Source organism: Vidua chalybeata, chromosome 14 (assembly GCF_026979565.1).
Source record: "Vidua chalybeata isolate OUT-0048 chromosome 14, bVidCha1 merged haplotype, whole genome shotgun sequence".
NCBI lineage: Eukaryota > Metazoa > Chordata > Aves > Passeriformes > Viduidae > Vidua > Vidua chalybeata.
In genome coordinates this window covers 15,547,728-15,562,038 of record NC_071543.1, presented here as the reverse complement: position 1 = coordinate 15,562,038, position 14,311 = coordinate 15,547,728, and the positions used below count along the sequence as shown (strand labels likewise).

Below are 14,311 nucleotides of genomic sequence, written 5' to 3'. Positions count from 1 at the left end.
ATTAAATATAATTACTGTTTAATTCTAAGAATAATAATGAGAAACTGTGGTCAGAAGCTTGAGAAAAGATCACAAGAGATTCATGCTTGAATAAGATCAATGTATACAAGAGAGCAATATAAGTTTAATAATTAATATGCAAGTTCTGTAACGATAGAATATAAAATATGTTCAGCTCGAAAGCCATGTGGGAGTCAGATTTGGGTCTGTACCCTGATTCCCAGAGCTCTGCAGTAAAAGCACCTGCACATAATCATACTCTGTGATTCTGTGTGCTCCTGAAGGCTAACAAAGCCACACTTACCACCTTGTCTGGTTCTCCCCAGGACCACGGGGCTTCCTGCTGGCCTTTCCTTGCTGCCACCGTGTCACTCCCTCCTGACACCCCCAAAGTGCTCCCTGAGCACCTGCACCAAACCTTACACCAGGTCAGAGGAGAAACTGGGAAGAAATCCTTGACTGTGGAGGTGGTGAGGCCCCGGGACAGATTGTCCAGAGAAGTTGTGGACTCCATTCCTTGTTCAGCACCAGTTTGGACGGGGCTTGGAGCAGCCTGGGACAGTGGAAGGTGTCCCTGCCATGGGAAGGGTGGCACTGGGTGAGCTTTAAGGTCCTTTCCAACCCAAACCACTCCAGGATTCTCTGATCAGAACTTTCTACTGAGTGCATCCATTCCTGGCACTGCGGTGCAATGTGAATGCACAGCATACACACATTTAGAAGAAAAGACAATTTACCACTCAAAAACCAGTGCTGCATAAAACATTTTGTGAAAGTGAGTTTTGAAAGCTGTTTGCTGCTTCGAGCATGTCCCAAAGAAGTAAACTCAGTAGCCTGACAGGCATTGCACAGTTTTAGAGAGCTGTGGGGTATAACAGGGACAAGAAGGTTCCATTCCAGAGGGAAGCACATGGAGCACTCCTGAAGGCCTCGATTCTATCATTAAAAAGACTTTTTCCTTGTATTTTTGTAACAACTATCTAATGATTTCCAACCCATATGCTTGTACCAGATGTCTGAACCTTCACAGGCCAAATCATATTTATTCCTTCAGACAAACCACTTCATATTACTTAGTAATAACTCTCAGGATCATTATTATCATTCTCATCACTTCAAATCCAAACACAGCAAATATGATGAATAACATGCTTCAATTTTTCCCCTTGATTAATGGGCTCTGTGTGTGCACAAAACCACTTCAGTCTGGAAGATGTGATTTCCCTGGTGAAGCCATTGCTGGCCAGGTCTTTCCTGGAGCACTTTCTCTGCACTGGGTGCAGAGAAATGCACCCAAAATGAAACTTTCCTGTGCTACAGATTCTAAAGGTATTAATTGCCATTTCTCTGCATTTCGCTGTGTCTTCCTGTCATTATTAAGAGCTGTTACTCTTAAAATACTTGTGAAACACCTGCAAAAGACTTGTGAAATACCTGTAAAACTCAGAACCTTTATTTGCATCTACTCTGTTTGCACTTCAGCCCCTAAGAACTCTTTCTGCCCCTTTAGCAATCCAAAACCAATGAAACACTGGAGTTTTGCTGTATTCCAGAGCCAAAAAAGAGTTAATAGTGCACAATGTAGATAAGGTTGCCATTACCCTTTGACAGTAAATATTGCTTTGTGCTGGGTTGGCTGATCTGATAAGGAGCAGAACCTCCCAGCAGCAGGATGCTGATAATGATGCTGCCTCTACCCAGCTCCTCTCATCTCAGCAGCTCTGAACTCCTGCACACAGCCAGAGTGGTCCTTTCCTGAAATGCAGCACAGGCTGGAACGTGGCTGTCCATTAAAAAGAGAACTGCTCGATTCAGTGAATGCAGTGCAATCCTCGCCCGGGGTCTGCAGGGGGGGACCAGGCCACAGCTTTTAACATTGGTTTTCAAAGCATTGTGACTGCTTTCCATCACCCCGGCCTGCTGGAATCTGTTTGGATCACAATATCACACACTTGGATCAGGGAAAAAATGGAGATACCACCATGATGCTTGGTTTAATACAGATTTAGAAAAAATTATCAGTTTCTGAGCTGTAAATCCCATATTTACCTTTACATCAGCGTGTCCATTTCCAATTGGATGTCCTGCAAACCAGAGTCAGTGCACCTGTACATAAACAGTGCTTTTCACTTTCACAGAATCACAGAATCCCAGAATTATTTGGGTTGGAAGGGACCTCAAAGTCCATCCCATTTCACCCCTGCCATGGCAGGGACACCTTCCACTATCCCAGCCTGCTCCAAGCCCTGTCCAACCTGGCCTTGGGCACTCCCAGGGATCCAGGGGCAGCCACAGCTTCTCTGGGCACCCTGTGCTGGGGTCTCAGCACCCTCACAGCCAGGAATTCCTTCCCAATATCCCATTTACATCTCCCTTGCTTCAGCTTAAAGCCATTCCCCCTGCCCTGGCACTAAATGTACTTGTTTAATTAAAAATTTCAGTTGCATATCTGCCTCTGTGTCTTTTATCAGAAGTAATTTCAGAATTTGTCCATAGCAAATTCCCATCCATAGCAGTCCCATGTCTTTTTTTCAATTTCAAGGATTCAATTTCTAGGATTTCTAGGGAGGTTTTGCTTCAACTCCTGTTCATATCCTCCTCATCTATAAGCATTTATTGATTTTTAGAGCCAAACCAACAAATAAAAACACAGGAGTGGGAAATGGGAATTGCAAAGAGGCAAAATGGAAGATAATGGAGGTTGGAAATGAGGCTGGCTTTAACAAACCCTGCTTTAACAAACCCTGCTTTAACAAACCCTGCTTTACTAAACTCTGCTTTAGCAAACTGTGCTTTAACAATCCCTGCTTTAACAAACTCTGCTTTAACAAACTTTGTTTTAACAAGCTCTGCTTCTCTGCTAGTTAAAATCGGTTCTACCAAGACAACCCTTGGTAGATGACTACAATTTTTAAAATAATAAAAAAAAAGAGACCACACCAGTGCATGACTGCACTGTGATCTAAAGTGTCCCTCAAGAATATTTCCTAATTAAACTGCTTGATCAGTTTTATTACCTTAATCAGTGCAGCCAGCCTGCAGGGGGGACTGACACTTCTGCAGCAAGGATCCTGCACTGCACGAGTGGATTTATTTTCAGAGCTCTCTCTCTCTCTCACCAGCCTGACTTTTGGGCCAGGTTTACCTGTGTGTGAGCTTCACAAAAGTGAGCTTAACTTCAGCCAGGGTTAGGAGACATATTGCAGAAAATTTAAAACCAAAAAATGCTCTTCTTGCTGTGTTTTATGGTGCAAGGGGTGCTGACAGTCCTTGGGATTGAAAACAAGACAGATCACAGTGCATCCCAACTGTAAATACTATGGAATTCCTAATTCTTCAGGAAAAATCTCAGTTAGTGCCCCATTCCTAAGGTTATTACAGGAGATTAAGGAAGAAAACATAAGTTATTTTCAAGTACATAATTTCCAGTACTTTTGAGGCATCTTGTGAATTTATCTCAGAGCATAACTGATCATCTAGATATGCAAATCAAGATTATTTGCCAAAAAACCTTGACTACAGGAAGTGGTAAAATGTCCTTCAGACCAAAATAATATGAAATAATCTTACCTTCAAACTGCTCTGTTCTTCTGGGATGCTTTTTAGAAACCTTGATTATTTTTAACTCTCCAAAAAAATCACAGTTCCTGTTTCAAACTGTATTTGGCCAATATCTTAACATATCCACTACATGGATATTTTTTCTTCTGAGAAATTTGTGGGTTTTCTCTGCACCAAATCTCAATTATGCAAATTCTGTTATCATTTTGGGAATGCTTAGTCATGGAGCTTCATTACCATGTTTTTGGGGATGGTAACTGTGGAAAGACAGTGGCTCCAGAAGAATTAGTGATGGTCTGATAGTCAAATATAAATTATTCTGGGATACTTTGAACTGCTCCAAATTGATGATAATTATGTTATCAGGCGTGGATGCCTACTAGAGTTAACCATAGGTGCAATTTATATTTTTCTGCTCTTCCACCACTGTTGGTTATTTCTTATTTCATGATGGGGACAAACAGAGACTGTTCCAGGATGGCTTTAACATTGTGCTACAAGGGTTCATTTTGTCTTTTATGTGACAGCCTGCCAGTTTGCAGGCAAAAAAAAAAAAAAAAAAAAAAAAAAAAAAAAAAAAAAAAGAAATATTGTCTATCATTTTCCCCTTGAAAGATGGGATATTAATGAGATTTGAAAGAATAATTTGATGTGAATTTCAGCAATTCAAATCAAGTATGACATTGGAGGGTGAAAGGAAAGCACAGAGCACTGGGGTGAGTCCTGGCAGTGCCCAGAACTGGACAGCTTTGGTTCACTTGGAATTCCTGCCTGGATGTCCTGATGTGGAAGCTGCAGAACCACCAAACTCATATTGGGATATTTCAACCCCTTTGATAAAATGGCAAAAGCTCTGTGGAATTGACTCATTCCAAAGGCCAGGATTCCTCATCTACCAGCATCCTTTCATTGTAAAAGTTGATCATAAAAGAAAATGGAAATATAGAAAATGTTTTAAGAAAGAACTCTGCTGGTTTGATACCAGAGGGGACCTTCTTAATGAAGAAACTACAGATCTACCTTCAGATAAATAAAATGTGGCAAGGGGGGGACACACAAAGAGCCACCCACAGAAAATGGGGAGTAGAAAACTCCTTTCCACGTGCTGAGTGATATTGATGGCTCTTGGAATGATTCACAGATTGAATTAAAACACTTTCATGGCAGCATCATTTGAGCAATTTGGTTCCTAGTTAAAGTATTGCCTCATTGCTGATATGCAAATAATGATTGCTGCTGCTGCCACAGAAGGCATTGGTAATTTGGCCTGAGAATTTTCAGATAAACAAGAAATATTTAATATGATGTCCCAGTGTATATTACTGTCAACAGGTGATGGCTTCCTTTGCACATTTCCCAAAGTTTTTAAGTCCATAAATGAAGGATTTGAGAAGGATGTTCCTCCATTTTTCCAAGATTTTTTTAAACTTTCTTTTTCTATCCTATGTGGAAATTTCCTGGCTATTATTCTAATTTATCTTTTTTGTTACTCAAATAATTATTTGTTACATTTTTGGATGGATTATTCATTAGCTCTCTTCATTCTCCAGAATTTATTTCTGCAAGAGCAGCATTGCTGAGCTACTGCCCTAAGTGGATCCATTTCTATTCATGTGACATTCAAGTAGTGAATATTCTCAACTCTCTTGGTCTTGAACTTCTCTTACATTACATTACTCTACCTGTTCCCTCCAACCACATGATACAAATGCAAATTTCAAGGGTTTTTTCTTTGCTTTGAGTGTCTTTTTCCTCTTGTAAACTACAAAGTTGGGTTCTTTTCTATAACCAAGGGGATTTCTCAGTGTGGCTTGGCAAAGAACAATTGAAATCTCTTGACAATGGGCAATTAAAGTCTCTCTCAGTGTTCTGTAATTGAGGGCATTTTCAGGATGAGCTCATTGTTGGTGCTGAGTGATCAGTGAGAGATGCCTGCAGAGGCTTCTCCTGGATTTGGGAATGTGCAGCACATTCCTGTGTGGTGTAAGCTCATGGACTCCCTGACTGGTTTGGGTTGGAAGGGACCTTAAATCCCATCCAATCCCACCCCTGCCATGGGCAGGGACACCTGCCACTGTCCCAGGTTGCTCCAAGCCCTGTCCTGGCCTTGGGCACTGCCAGGGATGGTTCACCCACAACTTCTCTGGGCAAACCTGTGCATCCCTCTCCACTGGGCAGGATTCCATCATTGGATACCACTGCTGAACCTCCCTCACACCTCCCAGGGAAGCAGCATTTCATGCTCTGAAAGAGAACTGAGAAGTATCCAGGATATTCACAGGAGATTTTAGTGAAGAATCAGTGAAACAGCAACATTTGCCTTCTTTCCAGCTGCCCCTTCAAGCTCCCAGGAGCTGTGCTTGGCTGCTTGAGGCTGGTGATTTTCACCTCCCTTGGGATTTTGGAATACTTCACTTTCAAATCACTGCAGTCCTCTCCAAGATACTCAAAGCTCGAAAATTTTGATGTTAAATGAACAAATTCCTTCACAATCTAATGCTTATTGTCCATCTCATTATGGAAAAGGCAAGAAAAATGCTGCTGGAAAGAAATGTGAATAAACAGGAGAGAGGCAAAAAGGGAATGGGGGAAAGCTGGTGGAGAGAGAGAGAAGTAAAATGCTTTAATTCAGGTGATCACTGGCATGTCTGAGCTGCCAGGCTGGCACCCCTGTCTGCCTGCACTCAGAGAGTTTTCCATGTAAAAGAAGCAAATGTGCCAAATGAATCTTTTCTAGAGCTGTAGCAGTTTTCAGCACACTTATAAAAAACACAATTTCTGCCTTAAGAACTCCTGAAATCCCTACTCTTTTTCTAGGCTTTGTTTGGTGCTTAGAATGAAAAAAGATGGACATATTTGTAGGGAATAAAGCTGAATGTATTTTGTAAAATTACTGGCTGCTGCGTTTTTATTTCAAACATGCCACCTACGTTGGAACTAAAAATGCTCCACAGTCTTTTTATAATTCATCTTTGCTGGAAAACAGTTGGTGGGGAATTTGAGCAGGAAAACCCAAACATTGCATTGGCCTTGAATCCTCCTGAGCATTCTCTGCAGAGGGTCAGTGAGGATATGTTTTGGGAGCTGTTTGAGTGTTAGCTAATCAGAAATAATTTCATTTTGATTCATCACTAGAGCCCTTCACAAATAAAACCCCATAATTTTTTCCTCTCTCTGAATCCTTTAAGAGTAACTCCTGAACCTTCCCTTTCCAGCTCCTGCCCTCACTGCAATGGCATCAGGGAAGAGAAAGTCATGTTTACTAAAAAACCTAAACTGCAAAAGTAGCAATTGAAATTAGTAATGCAAAGCAGCATTTAGAAGATACCTACAAAATCACTCTGGGTGGAGAGGATGAATGTAGATTATTGCTCAGCAATATTTGATACTGCCGTGGTTTATTCAGTCAAATGGTTCATTTAATGTCAAGAGAGTCACTAATTTCAGCAGCAGAGCCACAACCTCCCTTTCTGTCAGCGTGGCAGGACAGCAGTTCTGAAAGGATGGCACTAAAAGGATAAGCTCTGTAGGTGCTAAAACAATTTTGCAAAAGGACAAATCCCAATTTACTTTTTGCTTTCCTTTTTTTCCTTCATTGCAAACAGAAGCACAAGACATTGAACCCATCAGAGTGAGACATAACAATGTCAGGCAGGAATGTTTCTTTAGCCAAGCACAGTGAGCATTTAGAAGCATTCCTTGAGGACAGGCCCAGGAAACAAGGAGCTGCCTTCCCATGGGGTCTGAGACAGGATGTGGAGCAGGGATTTGCTCCCCCATCTCTAGGCAGTGTTTCCCATGCACTGACATGATAGTCATACTGTATTTTTCTGCACAATGCAATGTTTCTCAAGCTGCTTTCCAACCCAGGCAGCCAGGAATCCTGCAGCACTGAAATCTTCTGCTCTTTTCCTAGGAAATCCACATTTTACAAAGTGGTAGCAGTGTTACACACAGCTCTCAGTGTTGTGGCACGTGGGCTGATGTCAATCCTGCCCAAGGAAGGAAAAATTTAATAATTGGAAAGAGTGGGGCCAAGAAAGTCTGGGAAGAAACCATGAAAGCATCTTACTGCTGAGCAGGATCCAGTGTCTTTGCAGCTTCCTGACATACAGCACCTCATTTAATGTGGTCTGAAAGTGTCATCCACAGCGGCCAATTTATCCTGAATTTTGCTTCATAAGGTGAAACACTGTGAAGTAACAGAGAGCTGGAGAAGGTTGAGCTCTTCTGAATTTGCATTGCCACTCTGCCCTCCCTGGGATGGTCAGGACTGGGAGAAAGTTGGGGATTTTGCATAATTTTAACAGATGGTAAAGGTTACAAGGTCCAGCAAGGCGTGACACATTGTCTGACTGCTGATATTAAACTGCAAGACAATAAAGCAAATTTCTTTACATAATGACCTGAAAGATTAGTTACGCTTGATAAATGTGACTTGAGAGACTTTCATTGAGCTCAGACTTTTCTCTGGGAGCAGAATTACATTTCTTAAAAAGGGCTGAACGTACCTGCTTAATAGATAGGGAAATTTCAGAATACAGTCCTAAATAACCTGATAATAAATACAGGCCATTAAATTGCTAAATGTTGCTGAAATCTTTTATGGGGATAGTGCTAATCCAGTTGGTTCTTGGAAGATATATTGATCAGTTTCTAACTGATCCTCACAGTGGAGTTAGTGAAAATGAGGTAATAGTGCTAGAGATGCAGAAATACCTCAGCCAAAATAATTTCCATAGAGAATTAGAGATAGACTTGATTTAGGAAGGTCTTTGTACAACATTTAGCTGTGGGCCAGCTGGCAATGACCCCAAGCACAGCTGCAGTTACTGGGAGGACACAAACTGGAGCCGTGGGCTCAGCAAAGCGTTTTGTTGTCCCTCCAGGCTGCCAGTGGTGCACAAACTGAATTAAAGCTGTAACAGTCAAAGCCTTGAGAGCACTGGCTCTTGGTAATCCTGCCAGTCTTTTGAGCTCTGTTTCATACCTTGACCTCTGGGGCAGGGAGGAATGGAGGAATGGGCCTTTTGGGAATGTTGGTGGAAGTGGAGCAGGTCTGGGTTCGCTTCTGGGGCTGCAGCTCTGATGATCACCAGCTCTGCTGCTCTCCTCGTGAAACACAGCAGGAAAACTTCTGAGCTTTAGACATTTGGGCATCACCTCCCGTGGTTATTCTGGGAAATATAAACTGTGAAATATCCAGGAGGAAGCCAGAGCTATAATCTCTTTGGGACTTTTCGCATTTCAAAGATGAGGGTGATTCCCACGCAAGAAACCATCCCAAGGTCTTGTCTGAGCTGGTAGAAGCCTTGAGAAGACATTAGGTCACTCTGCTGGGGACAGACAGGGCACAGAAACACTTCCAGAGGGACACTGGAGCTCTTCTCAGTTGTATTCAAAACCTCCTACAAAGGGAATGGCCCAACCTGCCTGGACAGCTTATTCCAGCACTTAACTGAGCCGAATATTGGCAACTTGTTCCTTGAAATCTGACCTTTAGCACTTACACTGCAAAGCTGTCAACTCTGAGGCAGGCTCTGCTGAGCCTTTAAAAGCAAACAGTTTGCAGCACTCAAGAGTTGTTCACAAAATTCATTACTGAGAAGCATTAAAGTCCCAAACTTGTGAGAGAAATCGGGGAGGAATTGCAGCCAATTCTGATTCAGTGGCTTCCTACAGACAACTGGAAATGTGGTGCCAGTGGAACACAGGAATCCAAGGGGGAGCCACAAGAGCAAATTGTTTGTTTCAGTTGTACAAGTGGTGAGAGCAGAGGAAAACAGTGAAACCTTTACTTTAGAACAGCTTGGAAATTGAACTCTTATTCTGCATTTGTGGTGGCTCAGGTCTCTCCCAAACATATTTGTCTTTGGAAAGAGCTGAAAAGATGCTATAAAACCTACATTTTTCTAAATAAGGGATGACCTCGGTTATCTACTCCAGTTTCAAATTGCATCTGGTGGAATTGTGCTCCTGCATGATGGGATTCCGAGGTCAGGAGGGGGGATCAGGGAAGCCAGGCATCACCCAGCTCAGCACCTCCAGGGCTGCTTTTGCAGTGGATCACAATATCCAGCTGTGCTTCCAGCACGTTCTGAGATCTGATAAATAGGATGTCCTGCAAGGAGAGGAGGCTCCCTGGCTGTGGCACTGCTCCAGCACAGGTAGTGATCTAATGGGAAGGGAAGGAAGAGGGAGAGGGGTTTGCCGGAGCCCGGCGTGATGTGAATGTTAACAAGTCCTCTCACGTCATCAGCTTCCCTGCTCTCCTCTCCCTCCCTCCCTGCCTTTCCCTTTCATGAGCCAGCCTGAAATCAGGGAATTACATGCTAAGGAAAACCCTTCAGCTAAACATATAATTATTCTGCACAGGATCAGTGCAGCATAGTTAATCAGTTTACCAACTGAATTAATTTTTATTTTTTTTATGTCTACATCTCCCGTTGAGGGTGAAGAAATTCTGTGTTTAAAGGGGAAAAAATGGCTCGCAGTTGTGAAATGAGTATCTACAGCAGAACATTTATTAGGAGAGAAACCTCCACTGCAGGCTGTTTTGGCAGACAAACCTGTCAGTCCCCAGGACTTTGAATCATAGACTCTGTGTGGAGTTATTACAGGTACTTAAGGAATAGCTGGTTTCCCATTTTAATTTTCAGCTGTTCAATAACACTGCATTCTCTGAAAGTCACAGCTGTATTTCATTGCATTGTATTTCATTTCATTTCCTTGGTCTGCTTTGAAAAGTGAGTATTTATTTGGACAGAGGTGTCACTTCCCTGTAAATGAGTTCACATTTTAAATGACCTACTTGTAAACTGCTCCCCTTAGGAAGTACAACATCTCCAATGCTCTTGCTTGTAAAAGTACAGAGCATTCCCATCAGATTTTGCCTCCAATGGAAACAGAAACTCTCACTCTTTTGTTAATTCAGTAAGACATCCTAGCTCCCCTCTGCACCCCAAACCCCCAGATTCTGTACAGGACTCCCCTGCTCAGAGCACATTAAAATAGATGGGTTTGGGTTTGGAGTGCTCACTGATAACCTGCAAAGTGTCCCTGAGTTTCACAGGGAGCTCCTGCACCAAAAAGCAACAAAAATCTCCAGGTAAAGCAATCCAGATGCACATCTTGGAGGGCACTTTGCCATTTACTCCCATTAATACGTTAAACCTGATCCAGGGAAAAGTGACCAGCTGGAAACCACTCTGACCCTGAAGGCACTGGGGAGCTTTATGGGTAATGTTTGTTTGCCAGTGGGGAAATGTGAGCAAGGCAAAGGTTTTTCCTTAAAAAAACCCCTTTCTTTTGGGTCCATAGAACACATCCCCAGGAAAACAGGTAAGTTATGTAAGAAATGGCTGCAACCAGGGAAAACACCTGAGAACCATTTGGAGATGTTTAACATTTTGGAAAATTTGGGGGAAAAAAAGAATACTGACTAAAAACTGTTGCTAAAAATACCTCCCCAATTAATGTTGTCAGCTCCTTTGAAACCTTCCCTTTTAACCACATCTGCTAAACTTAACAATATATGTATGTATAGAGACAAAAGTATCCAGAGTTTTAACTTCTAGAACCTCTGAGAGCCTCAGGAATCAATTTCCCCAGACTTGCATGGCCTTTTCAGGTTGTCCACACCATCAGATGCAGTTCCCTAATTGAATTCCAGTTGAGCGCGTTCCCCAGAAAGGAACTGTGGATAAATACAAGATGCCAACTTGTCATTACAATGTTCCTTAAAGCCTACCAATTTTTACTTTTTTGGCAAGTAACATTTCCTAAAGGAAAAGAACAGAAGGGTGTCTCCTCTTGGGGGGGGCTCAGGCTGCAGCTGCTGCTCTCAGGACACATTCTGGGGACCTGGGTCTCAAACCATTAACATCATTTCTGTGGCTTCCTTCCATCTTCTCTACAGTTATTTGATGCTTCTGGTACTCACTGCTAGTTAGTTTCAAAACATGGGCTTTGCTAACAGATTTTAGGAATAAGTTCTAATGGCTTCAAGGGATATGATAAATGCAAGTTTTAAAAGCATGTTGCTATAATTTCCCTGTGAAATGTGTTATCATTTACAATCTCCACAAATGAAACTAACTGTCTACATATTTTTAAGCCCCCCAAAGGTACATTACAGAGGCAATATTTGTTCCATTGTTTATTAACGTGTTGCTATCTACAGTCAAGCTAATACTCATTCCTAAAGGGGCAATTTTTTGAAAGTGTCTTTGATTTATCTTTTAATGCTGTGAAAGAAGTGACCTTTCAGAATAGAAGAACTACATAAAAGGTACCTTTTCACTGCAAATCACTGCCTGTGCAGACCTTCGACCTCCCTGGCACATGGATTTAGCAGAGTGACTGCAGCCAACAGAGCTGAGCTACACAACACATGGAAATTACAGGCAAACAGTGGCCACAGTTGGGCAATTTTTGCAAAGCAAGGTAGTTGTAAGTAGTTTTAAACTGACTCCAGTCTGCCATTTGTGTGGGTTAGGTCTTTGGCTGCAGCTGAACAATGAATCTGCAAAGGGATAAAAAGGAGGCTTGTAATATTAACGTGGGGAAAATGGACAAATGTGCAACTTTCCTCTTTGTGGATGTGCAGCTCTCATGCTACCAAGGAAAACATCAACGTTGTGAATACTTCAGTGTTCACTGCATTATATTTACTTAAGCTTGAACACAGAGGCACAGCACTGACAATGCTGCCTACTCCAGATATCCCTGTGGATGGTGCACTGTGCAGGCTGGTATGGAAATCCAACTGTCAGGCAGCTCCAGACATTCAAAAACCTGCTGCTTGTATGACCTTCCTCCACTGCACATCATGGATTACTGGTCCCCAGTATGTACTTAGTTTGCATCAGGAAGGATAAAAAAGTAGTAGGAAGTAATTTTGAATTTAGCAACAAGTATTCTACATGCTCTGACACCTAATTTACATTATAATTCAGGTAAGGAGTTAAATTAGCAGAGTGCTCTGTCCACTTTTTAACTCTTTTATGTACTGGGAATGAAGGTGTGGGTCAGATAACTCCTCTGCAAATACATGAGGATTTGCTATCACCTAATGACATTGGAGCCCGGGAATCAATTCGATATCTAAAGGTTTAGGATCCATCCCAATGACCTGCTTAAGCCCTCCCAATTACCCCGAGTTCCCAAAGCCTGAGATACAAAGTGCATCTATTCCCCTAGACACCGTTTGCTTCACAAGACTCCGTGCTTGTAGAAGAATAATTAGCTGATAATGGCAACGTGTCTGGTGAGCACCAAAACAGCCCAATTTCAGCGAAGTGTGGAGATGTAGCTCAGCAAAATGAGACCAGAACCATTCCTCTGTTAATGAGAATACTTTGAAAGCTTTAAGGACATTCGAGTGGGCATCCAATTCAACCCTCCCCTAAGTTCAGTCACCACATCTCAGGAATGATTTCCATGAGTAACCTACACCCCAAATTTGCACCTCTTCTCCTTATATAACAGAGATCCCCCGTGGCAGGAATTATTTGTCTCAAAGACAGGCAGCTCATCAGAAGCACTGTATAACAACACTAATGCATCCCACTGTGGGAATACATTCTCCCCCCACTCCGGAGAAATTTAAACCACTTATCATCAGAACAATCCCTCGCCCTCCCATCCATCCCGGTCTGTTTGCAGCACAGCCGAGCATTGTCAGGCAAAACATGTCACAGCTGACGGCTGTGTTGTGAAACTGCGAATGTGCAGGGAAATCATCATTCCTGTCAAGTTATCCCGGCGAGTTTCCCCGCGGAGCCGCGCTCAGCCCTGCGCCTTCCCACGGCTGGCGCGGACGCGGAGCCTCGGACACGCGGCTGGGCAGCCTGGACAGGGCAGGGCACGTCCCTGGAGGAGCCTGGACAGGGCAGGACACGTCCCTGAAGGAGCCTGGACAGGGCAGGGCACGTCCCTGGAGGAGCAGGATGCCTCAGTCCAGCCCCCGGCTCCTGGTGCTCCTTGTGGTACCCAAAACTACAGACAAGCGCTGCACAGCCACTGCATCAGATCACCTGATATGAGCAAACCAGACCTAATCAGGGCAAATTTAAAGCAGCCAAACATCCCGGCGTTACCCTGTGCGAGGCATAATGGAGCCGTGAGACACAAACACTTTGTGTCTGCATTGTCCAACAAACGCAGTTGATCCCTGCTCCGTTGTCGGCAGCAATTCCCACAGCACAGCACAGCTCCAGCAGCTTCTCCTCAGCCCTGTCTCTAACAACTACTGGGCAAAGCAGCACAGGGATGATCAGAACTGAATAAACTCTTCCCAAAACAAAGAATGCGAGAGCACGGATGCAAATCGCCAGGATCCAAAGTACAGACAATACACGGCAATAAACGATCCTACCTTTCATCCAATCCACTACTTGCTTGGGCGTCCACTTGCTAATAGGTTCCATAACGAGAGCCATCATCAGATCACTTTATCATTCACACCAAAATCAGGGGGAAAAGGAGAGAAAAATTGTATCAGAGCATGGCTGGGCTAGGAGAGCTGTCGGATTTTACAGTGCAGTTCAAAGAGAAGATGATGCTTTGTCCCTCCAGGTTCCTCCTGCACTGATTCAGTAATGTATAAAATTACACTGCTTGATCAGCTCTGGCACCTCCCCCACTGCACACAGCCTGCAACACCCGGAGCACCGAGCCAGGAAATGGTGCAGTACAGACTTACTTACCAAAGCCTCTGCCCGCCGAGCCACCGGCACGGATAAAACAT

The 14,311-nt window shown here is 43.2% G+C and overlaps 1 protein-coding gene across 1 annotated transcript in view; it reads right to left on the bottom strand.

Moving 5' to 3' along the window:
• The window catches only part of LOC128795167 (connector enhancer of kinase suppressor of ras 2-like), a 169,133-nt gene extending 154,822 nt beyond the window's left edge, over positions 1–14,311 (bottom strand). Inside the window, exons 1-2 of the mRNA XM_053955729.1 lie at positions 14,271–14,311; positions 13,940–14,013 (exon numbers count right to left, since the gene is read on the bottom strand). Coding sequence (XP_053811704.1) covers positions 13,940–14,013; positions 14,271–14,311 — 115 coding nt within the window. The remainder of the gene's footprint in view (positions 1–13,939; positions 14,014–14,270) is intronic.